This window comes from Triplophysa rosa, linkage group LG24, assembly GCF_024868665.1.
Source record: "Triplophysa rosa linkage group LG24, Trosa_1v2, whole genome shotgun sequence".
Classification (NCBI taxonomy): Eukaryota; Metazoa; Chordata; class Actinopteri; order Cypriniformes; family Nemacheilidae; genus Triplophysa; species Triplophysa rosa.
In genome coordinates, this window is record NC_079913.1 from 11,260,835 (window position 1) to 11,279,720 (window position 18,886).

Here is an 18,886-nt window from a genome sequence, read left to right on the forward strand (position 1 = left end):
ATGGATGCACTTCTGTTTGAGGACTGAAGAGGCTGGTTACAGTGTTCTGTAGCACCCGCGCTTGTACGTAAATGAGAGTTCAGTGTATTACATAAAACCTGTACGCGTATGTGTGTCATCAGCTGTGCCTCATAAGATTGGACGGATCATTGAGGGAAGTCCGGCAGACCACAGTGGGAAATTGAAGGTTGGAGATCGCATACTCGCCGTCAACAATCAGTCTATTGTCAACATGCCACACGCCGACATTGTCAAGCTGATCAAGGATGCGGGACTCAGCGTCACACTCAGGATCATTCCTCAGGAGGGTGAGTGTGTTCATCTGTTTGCTGGCCGGATGTTACTTGAAGCTCTCAAAAGCTCTTTATAATTAATAGTTAATAATGTCTCTTTATTATACCTACCTATGTTATGTTCATGTCACCAATGTCCAAAGAGGAGGAAATCAACTTGCTAGCATCGGAATCTTTCTGTATTAGCATATAGTCATTTACCCTAATGCATGTTAACAGAATCTATACAGCATGACAAAAACCCAGATCACTGCGGTCATGATTAATAAAGCCATCTGCATTACAAGCACCCACGTTATGAGACTTGTTGATTTTAGTGTAATCCAGGGGCGGTGCTAGGGGTGGGCTAATGTGGGCCAATGTTTTCAATGAAGCCCCAAATTTGTATTACCATGCCCTGTTCAAATCACTTAGGGGCCATTCATATTGCACGTCTTTTGTGCACGCAAGTTTGTTATTTTACACTTAAAATGTGAACGGCCCTATATGTTTATATACCGTGTATTCTGACACATATACGCATGTCTCTGGGCTAAGCCCCGGATATCCATTCACCCTAGAATCGCCCCTGGTCGCGTCAGAGCATGTCACTTGCTTAAAGGGTTAGTTCACCTAAAACTGAAAATTCTGTCATAAATTACTCGCTCTCTAGTTGTTGCAAAGCTGTGTAAATTTCTTTGTTTGGTTGAACACAGAGAAAGATATTTGGACGAATGCTTGTAACCAAACAGTTCTTGGACACCATTGACTACCATTGGAAAAATAGCAATGGTAATCAAAAGTGTATTCAAAATACCTTCTTTTGTGTTCAACAGAACATAAAACATTACAAAGTCATTTTTCCTACTATGCTAGTCGTTTGGTTACAAGCATTCTTCCAAACATCTTTTTCTGTGTTTATCAGAACAAAGAAATTTATACAGGTTTGGAACAACTCGTAGGTAAGTAAATGATGACAATTTTTATTTTTGGGTGAACTATCCCTTCAAAGCTGCAACCCATAACTTTTGCCTCTATATTGCCACCTCTGTTTGAAACATAAAATTGCAAGTTACATCTTACGTAGGTTGAAGTCAAGCGACGTCAAACGGACATTTACTGCAAAATCGTACCCGACAGCTCAACTTATTCATCTGTAACGTAAAGAGACACTGATTTTAATGTACTTGTTCTTGTTATTTTTTATTATATTTTTTATTATAGATTGCAACTTTAAACACATTTTTGTCATTTTGTGACATCTAGTCCCCGCTCACCCGGGATTTAATAAGTCACTCTCTGGAATGACAGTAGGCTTGTTCAACTTCATGAGGCAATGTTCAGCTCTTACAAAAATAAAACGTTGTTTATTTGGCCAATTTTCGTAAGAGACCCATCGGCCTGTGACGACATAGTACTACGAGAGAGAGCCGAGAACCAGCTGCTCCATATGCTTTTAAATGATTACTCTTGCCGGATAGTCTGCACGGCACAAAGATATTAAATATTGACATTAATATTAATCACCACTGCCGTAGCGAAGGAAGTCCCGCCTTCCAGTAAAACGAGCCAATCGTCAATCAATAAAGACTGACGATTCTCTGAAGCGGGGCTCTCATGAGGCGCTTACCAGCATTGGCGCAGGCGCAGTAGATGAGGCGACCTTAAAAAAGGTGATTTTTGGCACAATTCAAGCTTAGCAAACCAAAGTTATGATACAGTTCATGTCATGTGTAATTATTAATCGGAAATGTGCTGTTTAATTTGTCGATTTTAGAAATATCTGCCTTCCCCCATTCAAATAGATAGGACTGTGGACTTGCTATGACGCTATAGCTATATATGCTATAGCTGCCCGGAGGCGTTGCAAACATGGCCGCCGAGTGGCACGACTTCCGTAAACAGACTTTGACGGCACCACATGAAGTCAAACAAGCCTAATGTCCCACCACCTAATACCTGAAGCTGGCTTACAAGTTACAAGTAGAAAATCAGCGTGCTATTAAAAAACAAGTCAGTTGGAGGCAATAGCTTAGTGGGCAGTGCTCCGACATGTGGCGCGGTTGCGCATCAGGCGACCCGGGTTCGATTCCTGTCTCGTGGTCCTTTCCCAAACCCACCCCTTCTCTCTCCCACTTCGCTTCCTGTCCTCTCTTACAAACAGCTGTACAATTAAAGGCAAAAACGGCAAAAACAAATCTTAAAAAAAAAACTAGTCAGGAGTCAAAACTGCATCTGTGGAACAAAGAATAGTTCTCAAAGTAAACAAGCATAAATGCCTAGCATAAATGATATATACCCTTTTGACCAATTAGTCAAGGTTTTTCTCACCCTTTATGTGTTTCAGAGACGAACAGCACGCCCTCTGCAGGCAGTTCAGAGAAGCAGAGCCCCATGGCCCAGCCCAGTCCAGTGTGCCATCCCAGCACTGTGAACCAGACCAGTGCTGCTCCTCAACCCAACTCCACCCCTCAAACCAACTCTGCACCTCAAGCCAGCTCCACAACGCTGCCTAGCTCAGAAGCACAACCGAGCCCTGTCACTCAAACCAGCCCAGCCAATCAGCCCATCTCAGTGATCCAGCAGAACACGCCCACCCAGCCCTCAGCCGTGCCAGTACAGATCTACAGCCACGACAGTGGGTAAGACACCCAACTCACTCATTTGTTTAATGATGCTTAATTTATATTAGGCTTAGGGAACACACAAACCTAGCATAAAGTGTTTATCTTTTAAGCATTTAGCCGCGGTCACACTTGACTTTTCGTTCCATTGACTTCCATTCATACGCATGCAAATGCAACAGACCGGAAACGTGAAGATATTTCTCATTTTGCTGCGTGGCAAAGTTCAAAATTGGTGAACTCTGACCTGCGAATTCGCGTCACGTGAGTGCGTGAGACCAATAGAAGATCAAAACGTCGCAGCGTGATCTTTCGGTACAGAAATGTAAAAGATGCAGGAATCACTCCCGCCCATTTTCGCAGCACCGTCCGTATGAATTTCGCATTCTCAAAGACTAGCCTGACCGCGGCAGAATTCTCCCCACACTTGTGTAACGGACACAAATGATGCCTCAAACCACACGGCTTGTTCAGGAGAGGTGTGATATTACTTTTCTAAGCAATTGGACATGCAGTTCGCACATGGCGGGTAATAAAACGGGTAAAAAAAATCCCATAGACTTGCATTGATTGGGGACGAAAGCCATAGACCTTTCAAATGGGCCAGTTATCAAATCACATGGTCAGACAAATACTGCTATAATTCTTTACAAAATTGGGTGAGCCACACTGTAAAAAAGCGTGGTTGCCTTGAATTTTTTAGTACAAGTCATTTCAACTTACTATTTTACATTCTGTCTACAAATAAGGGAATAATTGTTAATAATAAGGAAAGTTCCAGGTAAAATATTTACTGTTTAAAACAACGCAACGCAATACAGTTGCAAAATGCAAAACCAAGATGAGCGACTCCAGCATGAACAAAATTACTGAGTGCCACTAAAAAAAAAACTTGTTAAAGTTACTAAACTTCACAGTTCTCCGAACCTCTCTGACTCGCAGACGTGCACCTTCACTATTAAGTCGTTGCGCAAAATCACTTATCTCTTACAGAACTGAATAATTTACCTGCCTGGCTCTTTAAAACAGTTTTTAATCATTTATGTAGCCTGCGGGGGCCAATGATTTCACATCTTGCTATCTCGTGCTCACTCAAGTTTCAATATACACCCTAGAGTTCCTCAGGCTTAGCCATTTTCAACAGAACATTATCCTGCATTAAAGTTTAAAATTCATTAGAGCATTGCTTCTGTCAGCGGCAGGATATTTTCGATAGGAAAACCGACATAAACAGGGTAAATATTTTGAGGGTTTATAAATAAATGTATATCCTTTTTCCAACATAGCAAAATGTTTGTTTGGTTCTAAATGCTCGCTGTTTTAGTAGCTCCAGTTTTTTTGCAGGAGTTTGCAAAAGCTACGTTTGAAACAAATTGTTCAAAAATGAATCTTAAAAAGGTTTTTTGTTCATAGTTTATAGTAAATAGACATTATTTGCCCACCCTCATGTTCACACTTCTCTATTTCATACAACTAAGGCATATATATAGGGGCTGTCAAGCTCGAATAAGGGCCACTGAAGCCATGCAATAGCTTTGTTTGAGGAAAGGTCTGAAATGTATGTATGTGGTTCAGTTACAGGTCAGAGGTGAAAGCAAGACAGGACGTCAAACCTGACATCCGGCAGCCGTATACAGATTACCGTCAACCCCCGGTGGACTACCGGCACCCTCCTGTAGCGGATTACAGACAGCCCCCTACACTTGATTACAGACACCCCCCATTACTGGACTATAGACAGCTGTCCACTGACCCACGCACCTTTCCCTTACCTGACTACAGGATGCCACAGGTAATGCTTTTGATGATCTCAACTCTCAACATATAACTTAATTATATTTATATATGGTATAGCAATACACTCTGATGCAATACTTCTATACATTACCAGATACCAGTTTAACGTATAGTAAAATGCTGTCCTAGTGATCTACAAAGGCCTTTTTTGTTGAAACAGTACTTCCAGAAAGTACAGTATATGCTATATAGTTTACAGGATGTCTAAAAAAATTTCTTTGAAGTATTTAATTCCTCTGTGTTTGTGTATGTGTGTGTGTAGGATTTTGATTTCTTTACAGTAGAGTTGGAAAAAGGCTTGAAAGGTTTTGGTTTCAGTATCCGTGGAGGCCGTGAGTATAAGATGGATCTGTTCGTTCTGCGATTGGCCGAAGATGGGCCAGCCATACGCAATGGGAGGATGAGGGTGAGCTGGTATCACTTCCTGTCCCGAAATGTTTTCTTAGGTTTGGTGTACTAACATATAGAAATTCCAATCTCAAATATATTGCTTTATTTATGAATTGATATACTGTACATTCTAGTAACAAATCTTGTCCACGCTCCAACTGTAGTTTATAAACTGAGATACAGTATGTAGTTGACGTTCGGGTTTAATAAATAAGAAATCTTAAACTTTTTGTGAAAAAGTGCTAAGTGAAAATGTTTAACACAGTGTCACAGGAATTCGTAACTTATTTTAGTATGAATTCGTACGATCTTATTTGCACGTTTTGGTACAGTTAGCGTTCGCGCTAGTGACGTTAAGTTAAAGACGCCATGAATTAAAACCACAATTTTAACGCGAGCTTTTGTTATATAGGAGGGAATCGTATTCACGTGAACATCATGTAAGTGTCAGAACTGAAAACGCCCTTGTTACTGAGATTACATCTGTTATTGACACCAGGCCCAGCGAACGGCAGGTTCTGGAATGCACCTATCTATGACGTCATTGATAGGTTGAACACCGCCTCCACAAGAGAATACCAACGACTACTTCTCTAGGCCCGCCCACTGGTTCGCGCATGACAGTACTGAAGCAATAAACATGCCGTTAAAGATCGCAAAATATTGTGGAGTCAGTGCCTGGTTGTGGAAGAACACAGTCGCTGCATAACCTTCCTTCGGATTGCGACATTAGTAATGCGTGGCTGAAGTTTATTTTTAAAGACGTTCCAGCTCACAGGGGTAAAACATTACCGCAGATTCCTTTGTGAACAAGGCAGTACAACATTTTTGTACTATGCGTCACTATTGCTTTGTTAGAGATCGCTTGATATGCCCTGAAATACAGATGCGGGGAGTTAATTTATAAATCACACGAGGTCCCCAGATAATACTAATCCTGTGCGAATAGGGCGAATGTGTAACCTAAGCTATACAAACTATACGCAAAGCCTTGCCATCACATCTGGGAAATAAGTCAGTAAATTTGAGTAAATCAGAGGCTTCGCTTATCCCGTGCAAATGTGTCACATGAAATACAGATGTGGGGAGGCAATTTATAAATCACAGGAGTCTCCAGATAATACTAATACCGTGCCAAAACTGCGAATGGTGCTAATGTGTAACCTAACGTTACGTCTCTAACCAAATTCACAGAAGGCTCCAACTAAGCTTACTACGCAAACTGCTATCCAATCATAGCAGTGGGCGTTTACTTCCAAGTCTTTGTGGCGGAACGCCCATTAAAACCGATCGTTTGTCGAGCCGGCCTCAAAACCCGGGTAGAAAATAGCCTATTACTTATTGAGTTTGATGTTTTTGAATGTAAACACCACGCAAACGTCATAAGTAGACCTCATACAACAGTATAAAACAATAAACAAGCCCAGTTCATCACACCTTTAAGGGGTGGGGTTAGGGGAGGGACTTCAGTGTTGTTTTTTTCAAGTAATCGTACGTTTTTGTACGATTCACACTATACGAATTCATACGAATTATATGAATTTACCCACTCACCTACAAAATCTCAATTCCAAGAACCTTCTGACTACTTCTACATTTTTTACTACTTTTTACATTTGCCCAGAATGTGCAGGATTCAACACTGCATGGAATACTGTATCCCACAATGCAATGCAATCCTTGAGCTTCCATTTCTTCTTTGTGATAAACTAGAGAAAAGAAAAGAGAAATTAGTTTACTGTAGTCATGATTGTTAATATCTTTCTCATCTCAAGGTTTGATCTGACTGCCAGGAGTTTGGGCAGAAAATGGATAAAAATGCATCTATTGTCAAATCGTATCTATTATTCTGTCTATCATTCTATCTCATCGTTCTCATTTTTTCTTTGCTATGCTATTGGGAAGCTGTCATAGCTAATATGAATAAAACAGCCCCTAGGCTAGGATAGTCTTTATTCCTCGAACCTTTCAACTTTTTCTGACAGTCACTCACCTGTGGCCACACAAACTCACACAACTTTACCTCTGACATTAAAGTTTCAATGAAATCAAAATGAAACTTTTGTATAAATACGATTGCGTCAAGGATATAAATCTAGAAGGATACAAGCATTCAAAACTGACAGTCACTGACCTCCACCAATACGGATCAGCTATCTTCATGACATCATTCTGCACTTAAGCTTCTCATCAAATTCCATTATTTTAAAAGGGGCGAGGAGCCACTGAGTATGTCCCGGCCTAACTTTCTGTTTCAGTCAACATTACATCAATGCGTTGAACAGAGCTTTACATTTCAAGGCACTTCAGTGTAGGTCTTCAAACATTTGCTTAGAGGTCAGGGGAACCATTCCAAGCTGTGCTCCACGAAAAACCAAAACCAGAGACTCCTTGCCAATAATGAAGGAGAGATGATGGTCATTCAAAAAAGATACCTGTGTTGGGAAACATTTTCTTTTTGTTTGTCTGTTAAAGGAGAACTTGAGAGCACGTATGATATTATTGAGGATCGTACTGGGGGTCTTGTGTATCAGGAAGGGCAATCAATGATGCCTCATTATCTAAATAGTCACATACCTTACACAGAGGGGCTTGCAGACATCAGTGTTGTGCTCCATTGAGGCCCATGAGTGATTCATTCAGTGGCATTACTGCTAAAATGAATTGGTGCTAAAGCTCACTCATGACTGCTAATGCTGATTAGTGCTCAGCTAAACAGCCAACATCCCGTGACTTATGGACTTATATTGATCCTACCAAAAAGTTCTCCTTCAGAAATGACATTCATGCTCGTTTTATCCTTAAAGGGATAGTTCGCCCCAAAATGAAAATTCTGTCATCATTTATTTACCTTCTCGTCACTTCAAACCTGTATGATATACTTTCTTCTGCTGAACGCAAAAGAAGATATTTTGAAGAACAGTGATTCATATTGACTTGCACTGGTTTTGTGTCCATACAATAGAAGTAAATGGGCACTGCGGCTGTTCGGTTACCAACATTCTTCAAAATATCTTCTTTTGTATTCTGTATTTGTATTATAAAATCATTTATAATAAACGCTATAAAATATGAAATTTCATGGTGACTTTAATGAGGCAGAATCTAAAAGTGTTTCTCAACAAGGGGGGCCAAGGCCTGAACAAACTTCCAAGGGGCCATTAAGATGGGGCCACTTTTTGTTTTTTAGCTTTAAAAAGACATTACTTGGTGTTTGGTTATTTTTCAAACCAATATACATATTTCTAGTTACAAGCCCTATAATAATTTATTAGGAAGACATTGAATGGGAATGGTTTGTGAAAAACAGATGAAACTTTCAACAGAATCTGTTGTTTTTGTTGTTTCAAAAACAGAATTTGGTTCTGTGTTTTATATCATTTTTGCGCCATCATTGTTTACCCTGACAGTCATCTATAAAAGTTTATTGGTCCTTTTAGGACAAACATTCCATCATATGATTTACCGGTCCCTTAAATATTGTTTGCTGCTTGGGTCCTGAAAAAAAACAGCCATTTACCCTAATTTATCTACACCAGATAATAATTCACGTCCAGATGACATAAGATGCTCACAATTTTCCATCAAATGCCTTGATTGTTTACATCATTTTCTCAATACATGTATTAGCCTTGTTTTGACTCTGTTGCAGATCGGAGATCAGATCATTGAGATAAATGGTGAGAGCACGAGGGATATGACACATGCTCGGGCTATTGAGCTCATCAAATCGGGCGGCCGTAGAGTTCGCCTGCTTCTCAAAAGAGGAACAGGGCAGGTCCCTGAGTATGGTAGGTCAACACATGCTTTCTGTATGATCATACTTTATAGATCAAGAATGACTTGCATTTAGCTTTAGAATCTGTAACAATCAGTGTATGTCCTAAAATGGTTTTTCTTAAAAGGAAGGTCATATTTTGTTGATCTATAAAGTTTGAGATGAAGTGGAAAAGAACAATATATTTACATATTCCGTGCAAAGAAATGAAAGACACACATAATGTGTACATACATTGCATACATTACAAAAGCAAACACACTATTCCTAACACAAGAGATATTTGAAAGAGTGTAGATAAGCACATTTTTTTGAACAAAACGGATGTTTATTACGTTTTTAACAATAAAACAATAGAAATAGTCATTTGATACGTTTTGTTTGTCAAACAGCAGTGAAGCATCTCAACACCAGCATTTAGCCATGACAAATAAAGCCTTTAAAAAATGTCATGTTCTGATGAAATATCTGCTTTTGAAGGCTGAATTTTGCTGGTAATTTCAGACCAAAATCACATTAAAAGCTATTCTATATACTAATCATTAATACCTAGAATACATAATAAATAACACTTCAAATCCTTCCATTTTCTTGCTAACAAAGCACTCGTCTTTAACATGCCTATTGAAACAATCTTGCTCCTTGTGTTAATACTGATAAAACTAGTTCTCTTTCATCTTTGTTATGTCAGTTAATACTTCTCTCTCCTTTTCTCAATGTTCCTCAATGAACACTATCTAAACACTGATCTTAATACTGTCTTAGCCTGTGGCTGCTGTTCTAACCCTAATGATTGGTCTAGGTTGTTACTTCGCCTCTTATAGGAATGGTACCTTCCAGCCTTTCCATGTGCATGAAAAGTGACAACCATGGCTCCCCCTATTTCTTCCTAATGGGCCATCCTAAAGACACGGTTTGTAATAAGAGTGCATGCCTTCTAACACACCAATCGGCATTCTTCTGAGTGTTCCGTAGTTTGGTTTTCATTTTGTGTTTTTTCTTTGTTTAATTTGAATGAACTCTCTGGCGTTGTTTTGATATCTTGGTTATTAGATGGAAACACATGCAACATGTCTTACTACATAATAAGATTATACAAGTTTGTATTCAGATATATTGCATACTGCGGTTATAATACAAGCATAAAACAAACACTAGGAAATTCATTATATACTTTGAGCACTATAGATTTTGTTATAGATTAGATGCATAGACAGTAGATTACAGATTAGCTTCACCACTGTCTTTACATCAATTCTTAAAGGCATAGTTCACCCAAAAATAAGAAAATCATTTGTTCACCCTTGTGTCATTCAAAACCTGTATGTGACTCTTTCTTTTGTGGAACACAAAAGATATTTTGAGAAATGTCTCTGGAAATGTGGTTCTGTGCCCATACAATGGATGTCAATGGGGGCCAATGTTGTTTGGCTACCAACATTCTTCAAAATATCTTCTTTTGTGTTCTGCAGAAGTAAGAAAGTCATACAGGTATGGAATAACTTGAGGGTAATTAAATGATTACATTTCAATTTCAGTGAACTATCCCTTTAATGTCCTTTAAAGGGGTCATATGACACGGCTAAAACGAATATAATCGTTTGTTTTAGATGTAATGCAATGTGTATACATGATTTAAGGTTAAAAACGCTGTATTTTCCACATACCGTGCATGTTTGTATCTCCTCTTTGCCCCGCCTCTCTGAAACACGCAGATTTTTTACAAAGCTCATCGCTCTGAAAAGCGAGGTGTGCTATGATTGGCCAGTTAACCAGTGCGTAGTGATTGGTGGAATACTGCAAGCGTGTGACGGAAATGTAACGCCTCTTACCATATTTGGAACATCAGGACAGGTACGCCCACCTTACTTTCGTATACATTTGGGCGGTCTTAGACAAACCATACCACGAACTGACGTAGATTTGTGGGGGTGTGGTTACACGAGGCGTTTCAGGCAGGTCTGGGTGAGCATTCGCTTTCAGATAGAATGCATCTTTTGTTTCCGACACTTTAATTGTTGCAATTTTACGTGTCTAATACATGCACGGGCAACTTATAACACAGCAAAGTCACAGAAAAACACGTATTCGTGCCATATGACCCCTTTAATGTCTTTGGTGGGCAGTTTAAATGTGTAATGACAATCGGCTGTAACTTCAATTAAAGCATGTTAACGTTTCCATCACATGCAGCTTATAGAATGAATGTACTCCTTGACACACACTTCAGACATTCTTCTACACACTCTCCATTGTGATAAAAACTGAACGTTTATGTGGTTTTCACAGCTTTACGCACACCTGCTTTTAAATTCCGCTCACGCGCGGCCATGTCTTCTCACGCACGTTTAGTATCCCACCGAGATCTCCTCGGCGCCACTAAAGTCTAGCTGAAAAACGGTCATCGTGAGACTGTTGTGACAGGCTGTACGTTTTTTAACCAGTCTTCAGTTTCCCGGTGAAAAATGCCTTATAAGTTCAAATTCATCTTTTTCCTCCATAGGCCGGTGATTTCTGCTACACATGGGTCACATAAACAAGAGAAATCTACCCCTGTAGACTAATATAAAGCCAGCACGGAGAGACAAGGATGTATACTATGTTACTCTTGTTATTTTTCACTGTGCTTCAAGCTTAATGATAAGAGATGCTATTTTTAGTGCTTCTTAATTATAACATTGAATTTATGGCAGATTTGGCGCATTAGCAAACGCTAAAATAGGGCATATGTGTTGTGTAGGTGGAAGCTGAGGAGCCCTCAGTGTATCTCACTATATACGATGTGACAGGTGAGATTGGAAAGTGTAAAGAGAATATAAAGGTTGGTGACCTTCTTTTCGTTTGCATTCGGTGTGCGAAGCAAACATGCTAGTGTGTATTAAGAGTCTGCAGTGAGGAAGTGTGGAGATGTCACTCGGATATAAAGATCACGTCGTGAAGTGATGCGTTTTTGCGTGTTTGTGTGGAACGAGTAGAAAGAGAAGCCAGTGAGAGCCTGATTATTCCACATCTAACATGAAAGAAGTCTGTGAGCTGAACATTCGCCCCGGTTTCCTGTGGGTAGGTTGGCATAGCATGTAAAGGGTGTAATGTAGCTTTATGCCCTTACTGAAAGAACAGGTACCATAATACAGTGGTGGTTACCATTGTACATTTTTTAACATACTAAATGGTGATGATAAAAGTATATACCATAGTTAGGCGTAAATAAAATACAAATTTTTCACATTATGATCATTTCTGGGAATTTGAGATGTACTGTATTATGATGGTTTTATGTTTCATTTAATAGTCAGATATACAATACTGTTCAGAAGTTGGCACGTTTGTATTTTCACCCGAAAAAATGGTTATAAGCCAGTTATGTATTTTTGCTGTAGTGTCATAAGGAAATATCAGTTTCCAAACATTCTTTTTGGCATTAACTGTAATAATCCAATGAGATTTTTGTATGCACAGGGAGTCTGACAACAGTTGATATGCTCCGAATGGAGATCTGGTCTCACCATCATTGAGTCTGTCTATTAATACAAGAAGAAAGATTAAAAAAATTGAAAGACTGAACTGAAAAACTGTGGCAATGTCTCCAAGACAGCTGAAAAACTGTGTGCAATTGTAGTTCGGACAAATTCAAACGCAGAGGGTGGACATGCCAAATATTGATTTGATTTAGTTAGTAGAAGTTAATTGATAAATAAAATTAGAAGATTTATGACATTATTTTTGATTATATTTACATTTTACAGAATGCTTACAGGTTTGCTTAGCCTTTGCTTCTTTCACATTTTTAACCAGTGTGTGTTCATTGTGCATCTGTTCTGGTCCAGACCTTTTACCAACGACCGTTACCATGTTTCCCCAGCAGATAATCCCACCGCCTGGGATGCTCGCACTACAACCTCCCCAAGTCTGTCGGAAGTAGCACCACCCCTCGACAGCATACCCAATCCATCGGCTTCTTTTCATGTGAACCCACCAACTGACCCACCTCATACATCGTCTTTGGAAGCAGCAGGTCCTGACTGTTTCCAGGGTCCTAGAGGCCCAGAGAGTAGGGCTCTGGAACAGGTTGGGAAGCGGTCAGCCCTGGGAGGTGGAGTTGGGGGTGGAGATGGGACCAAGCAAAGGGAGGGTAGCAGGACCAACCGTCGCTCAAGCGGAGGGAAGGGTCAGCACCCCGATGAACTTGCGGGAGAGCCCTACGGACCCAAGCCCCACAAAAGCAGCCGGGCGAAATCCAAGGAGCACAGGAGGGAACGGAGCAATACGCCCTCTCGGAAACGAGACTCGCCCAAAACGGACAATAACATAAATGGGGGAAATGGTTGCTTAGATGGTAATCGCAACCAGCAAGGGTCTCCGATGCAACTCAAAGCCCTACCAAAGGAACCAGAGAAAGGACAAGTGGAGAGTCGTCCCAACCATAACTCCAAGAACAGCAACAGCGGTGCATCCGTCAGGAAGGTTGCGGTATCCCCAGGGCTTTGGAAGATCCCGGGCTCAGACAAGCTACCCAGCACCCTGCGCTCGGCCACGTCCACCATCAGCAGATAACATCTCACCATGGTCTCAGGCCCGAGCTGGTTTAATCTTTTGGCCTTGACTTGATTAAGGCCTTCTCACAGACCAATTCACCTTGTTTTGGGCCTGGTTGGGCTTGTGCTCCGCTTGGTTGCTTTTCACAGGCCTGCTGTACTCTCCAGAGCTCGGTTTTAACCTTGTTCGACCAGGTCTCGCCCTTTCTCACAACCCTCGCTAAAGACCTTTTCATGCATTTCTAGACAGAGCATTTTTTATTTATAAATTATTTTAAGCGATATGACACCCACCACCTTAAGAACTGGAAGCATTCACGCCACAAATGGAACCACGGAAGAATGAGTGATGCATGTAGCGTGCGAAAAAAACCCAGACTGGTTTAAACTGTTGGGAAAAGCACTTAGACTCTGAGACGTACATGCATAAAGAACCACTTACCGACTCAAGGACACCACCGGTGACCATGGCGGTTTTTATACACTTTCAGTTAAAATGAAGAATATTGAAGGAGTCATGCAGTTTTTGAGTATTTGAAGAACGAAAATGATTGAAAAAGATTCTATATGAGTGGACACTCGACAGTCGAACTCTGCCTTAAATAAAGACTCTACTGACCTGCAGATCTCTGCAGCAAATGAATATAGACATAGATATATTATATGACTACGTAAGTGTGAGACTTATTGTAAATACAGTCTTTATACGCCCATGTGAGCCCATCTTGGTGTTTTGACATCATCCATGCAGTGTAAAAATATAAACTAGAATTCATCCCATTCCACTACTTAAGGCGTGTTCTCACTGTAAGCGAATTAAACGCAATACGTCAAGTTTCTGTAATGGATGTTGCTGGTATCCAGGAGCTGAATCAAATGCGGGTCACTGTCGTTGTGCAACTCGACGCCAGTGGTCACTGTTATTCTTGTCGCCTCAAATCGCCAATAGCTTTGTTGATGCAATTCTCTTTCAGTGGGAATCTCTTATGATCAGTGATTGGTTAGCTGCTCTGTTAGTCTCTGAAGGAGCTAATTGGCTTTCAACTTCTCGACTCAATTATCACTGACTCGATCTATTCTCCCTTTACGTATTTACGCTAGTAAAGCAATCGGAAGGATCGGTGATGGTTTAGATGAATGGTTTCAATTGGGGCAGAGTGCCTTACACAAGCTCCAAGATTTAGGCAACAACGTGAAGACTAAAAGAGATAATAGGCTGCTATTAGACAACTACGTTTAATTCTTGAAAAACTGTGTGACAGTAAAGCCAAGTCTGTGGAAGCATTTATCACGTCTTTGACTCTGAACAGAAGTTAAACTGAGAGGCTGGTTTTGTCCCCAGTATAGATGTATCAATAAAAGATTGAAATGCTATTTTCGTACGTAGATGAAAGGTGCTTTTAGGAGAAGTGCAGATATTTATTAATGATATCTTTTAGTGGAGGTAGGAGTGTCTGTTGAGCACTTTGTCTATAATAAGACAGATAGTAGCTGTGATATACATTCAAATGCAGATCCATGATATTCATTGGATAGTTTTGAAAGGGTAGGAATTATAATATGAAGGTAAAATATTGTATAAACATAGTTTTCTGTTTTTGAATTCCCTTTTACATGACTCGCATCAGGGCTTCAGTGCACATCAAGAGAAGCATTGTGCTTATCTCCACGTTAAAAAACAATGCAGATGTTTCTTTCACAGAAGGGCGATTTTGCATGAAAGGCAATATGTGGTTGCCAGGTTGCAAGAAAATGGGTTATTTTCCATAAAGAGGAAAAATAATTAAAACGATCAAAAGCGGTAGCAAGAATAACTTTCGGCAATGCATCATGCTTTTTTCTCTTTATGTCATGATATGCCTTTGACACTGTGTCACACAACTCGGTGTATTTAGATACACATGGGTTCAGTCTTTCGTCCATTTTGTTTGAGTTTTCATGTCAGCATCATCCTCAACGATACACCTTGGAACGATATTCGACGATACGCGTCTTGGAATTATTGGACTCAAGTGGACTCAAAAGTGGAAACGTAAAGTTTGAACATCACATTCTAGAGCCAAGGGGTGTAATAATAGTAACAATAGAGCGGGAGGTCTAGGTCTGACTAGGGCGGCCATGTTTGCAACACCTCAGAGCAGCTACTTTAGTCATAGCAAGACCACAGTCCTATATCTATTTGAATGGGGAAGACAGATATTTCTAAAATCGCTGGCAAAAATCACAATTAAACGGCATGTTTTCGACAAACAATTAAACCTGGCAAAAACTGTACCATAATTTTTGTTTCTTAAGTATAAATTGTGCTAAAAACACTTTTTCGAGGTCGCTTCAGCCAATGTGCTTGCTTGCTAGAGCGGACATATTGAGCGTTGCATTTCAATTCATAGTAATGTCAGTGGTGCATTTTGTTTACATATTTGTATACATTTTTGTTTATTTTGAAGGTCCGAATGTAATGGAATTGTTATTTAGACCTTAGTACACACAATATTATTTTTTGTTCTTGTTTCCCACTGGTAATTAGAAAAAAATAAACACGAATTTGCAAGCATTAGAACAAAACCTTCACACCAAAGGTGCTTCATTATGTATTCACACTTTGTAAAACCATCTAAAGTTATATGTCACATTTTCACCTCTTTGATAATCTTGGTAACGTTTAATTGCTTTAATTTATACATGTCAACTCCAACTAGTTTCTCATCATCTCAGCATGAGCGCGAGTAACCCTTAGTCAAGACCTCCTCCCTTCTCCCCATTGTCATAACATCACCTACATTATATTCATTTCCTACAGAAATAAAGCGATGACTGGTTCCACTGATGCTCAACTATTGTAGATGACAAGGAGAGCCGACAATGATCTAGTCATTACAAGATAGCAAACATTTCCCAGATAAAGGCACATTAATTGAAGCATTCCAAAAGCGATTGTGCCTTTGTGGCACATTGTAAGTGGTTCGTCCGTATAAATCACAGGCAGAGAATGGCATTGTCAAACCAAATGCAGTTTCCACAGAGTCCCGCCTAAGATTGTCTGTGAATATGAATGAGATGAATAATGCTATACGCGGCTATGATACCTCTCCATAGAGTTATGAGCTGAATGATTTTGCTTGAAATACGACTTCTTAAAGCTGCAACGTGTTACTTTTTATTCTCTATCGCCATTTCTGTTTGAAACATAAAATTGTTATTTTATGTGCAGCGTCAAAATGATATTTCCCACACATGTTAATTGGTAAGGATTGTTCTACACTGATTTTTTATGTAATTGCTCAACAACTGTTTATTTTTAGCGAAAAAAGTTACAGATTGCAGCTTTCAGAATAAGCAAGGGATTTTAAAGCCAGAAAAAATACTCTACCCAAATATTCAAACGTGAATGCTTGGCCAATGAATTGTCAGCACACAGTCGCATTATTATGGCATTAAGTTAATTCCAGAATAATATGAAGTACATTTGAAGTATATGAGATCATGTGGCATTTCATTTGTCAGTTTTAATTTCAGAATACCGTTACGCAGAAGTTTAGTAGACAGTCTAAATGGCATTAAGTCACCAAAGTATGGACTCGGAGGAAGACCATGGAGACTTTTTTGGGACCAGTTTACACCTGTTTTGTTGTAAATTATAAATTGTTTTGAAATGCTGTGGTAGACATTGGCATTCACATTTTTTTGTAGAGTATATTTCTGGCTTTTGTTTTCATGATGTGCGTCAATGAATTTGTTAAAGAGCGTGGTTGATGCTGTTTTTCTGTCTTTGGTCTCATCTAAGTTTGCCAAATCTTGAAGAAACTTTAACGAATGATTTAACGTGATAAATAGTGTGATTTAAAATGAGATGATATCTTATGGAGACGTGCCCAAGCAGGGCTCTGTATCACTGTGTAGAACTTAAAAAGAACACTGCGGTTCACTCTGTACAGTTACAAATATAAATATGACACTATGTATTATGAACTAGTCACACGACAAAACAAAAAATCTGTAAGTGAGCTACTATTTTTATGAAATGCAACTCAATGAATATATACTTACTTTTGCAGAGCTCTTGTTTACTGTATGATATTTACTGAAATACTGTCAAATAAAACCTTGACATGGTGTAAAGTATTCAAGTTAAATGCAAGTGTTTTGTTCAATTGCAGGTCTACACTGATTTTCTTCTGCTTGACTTACTTTATGATTATGCAACCAGGGGCCGGATTCACAAAACATTCTTAAGAAGAAAATTCTTCTGAACTACCATATTGTTTCTTAAATTCTAATTTAAGAAAAAAGTTAGGAATGTTATGTATTCCTGAAAAAAACTTCTTAAGACAGTTCTTAAATTTTTTCTCAAGATTGATGTTAGGAAAAAAAATGAACAAGAATCCAAATTCGTGAAACAAAAGCTGTCGTAAATAATTAAAAAAAATTTTTTTAAATGAAGACAGCCTCACGGTTGTCTTAAACTCAAAAGGTTATGGGGGCGGTTTCCCGGACAGGGATTAGCTTAAACCAGGACTAAGCCTTAGTTAAATTGGGATATTTAAATTGTTTTAAGAAACATACCTTACAAATAAAACATTACTGGTGATAACATTTAAGATAGTCTGGGACTAGTCTTAAATCCTGTCTGGGAAACTGCCCCAATATGTTTAATACATGTAGTTGGTTGTTTCACATGTGATGTGAATTGTATTGAGCCAGAATCATAATTTTGAAATTTACTTGCCATTAAGGAATATGTATACAGTATATATATATATAAATAAATATTTGAGAACTTTTTAAGAAATGTTTGAGAATTGCACTTGCATTCTTATGAACTTCCTATAATTTATCTTAAGAATTCAATCATTTATTTAGTCTCATTGTCATCATTATTTTTGTCAATTATTTTGTCTTAAAAACAATTTCATGAATCCGGCCCCAGATTCTTTTCCAGGATCTGTTATTTGAAAGGAAATGAAGTGTACGGTGGGTAGAGGTGATATAATTAAATGTTCATTAAGAAAAAGACATACCTGAAACAAACTCCGTGGAACTCCAAAAATTGGTTTCTAAAAAGTGCTGGGTTATTTTTCACCCAGCATTGGGTCAAAAGGGGACGACGAACCCAACCGTTGGGTTGTAAATTAAGTTTTAACCCATGCGGGGTTGTTTCAATCCAAAATGCTGATTTGTTTCAACCCATTGTTGGGTCAAATATAAACCATTTGCTGGGTTAATTTAACCCAATGGAGATAGTTCACCCAAAAATGAAAATTCAGTCATCATTTACTCACCCTCTTGTCATTTCAAACCTGTATGACTTTCTAACGCAGAACACAAGAAGATATTTAGAAGAAAGTTGGTAACCGAACCGAATGGACCCCATTCACTGTTATTGTATGGACACAAAACCAATGCAAGTGAATGGGGTCCAGTTAACAACACTCTTCCAAATATCTTCTGTTGTGTTCTGCAGAAGAAAGAGAGTCATACAGGTTTGAAATG

General features: G+C 39.1%; 1 protein-coding gene across 19 annotated transcripts in view; it reads left to right on the forward strand.

Moving 5' to 3' along the window:
* magi2a (membrane associated guanylate kinase, WW and PDZ domain containing 2a) overlaps positions 1 to 17,518 on the forward strand; it is a 190,778-nt gene extending 173,260 nt beyond the window's left edge. For 4 of the 19 annotated variants that reach the window (XM_057323682.1, XM_057323683.1, XM_057323684.1 and 1 more), the window contains 8 exons: positions 123 to 308; positions 2,620 to 2,914; positions 4,472 to 4,688; positions 4,956 to 5,099; positions 8,736 to 8,874; positions 9,686 to 9,774; positions 11,602 to 11,650; positions 12,724 to 17,518. In XM_057323682.1, the coding sequence (XP_057179665.1) occupies positions 123 to 308; positions 2,620 to 2,914; positions 4,472 to 4,688; positions 4,956 to 5,099; positions 8,736 to 8,874; positions 9,686 to 9,774; positions 11,602 to 11,650; positions 12,724 to 13,415 (1,811 nt within the window). In that variant the 3' untranslated portion in view covers positions 13,416 to 17,518. Of the gene's footprint in view, positions 1 to 122; positions 309 to 2,619; positions 2,915 to 4,471; positions 4,689 to 4,955; positions 5,100 to 8,735; positions 8,875 to 9,663; positions 9,775 to 11,364; positions 11,716 to 12,723 lie in introns of those variants that run through there. The other 15 variants (XM_057323690.1, XM_057323693.1, XM_057323685.1 and 12 more) reach the window with 12 other exon arrangements.
* The last annotated feature ends 1,368 nt before the right edge of the window (positions 17,519 to 18,886 follow it).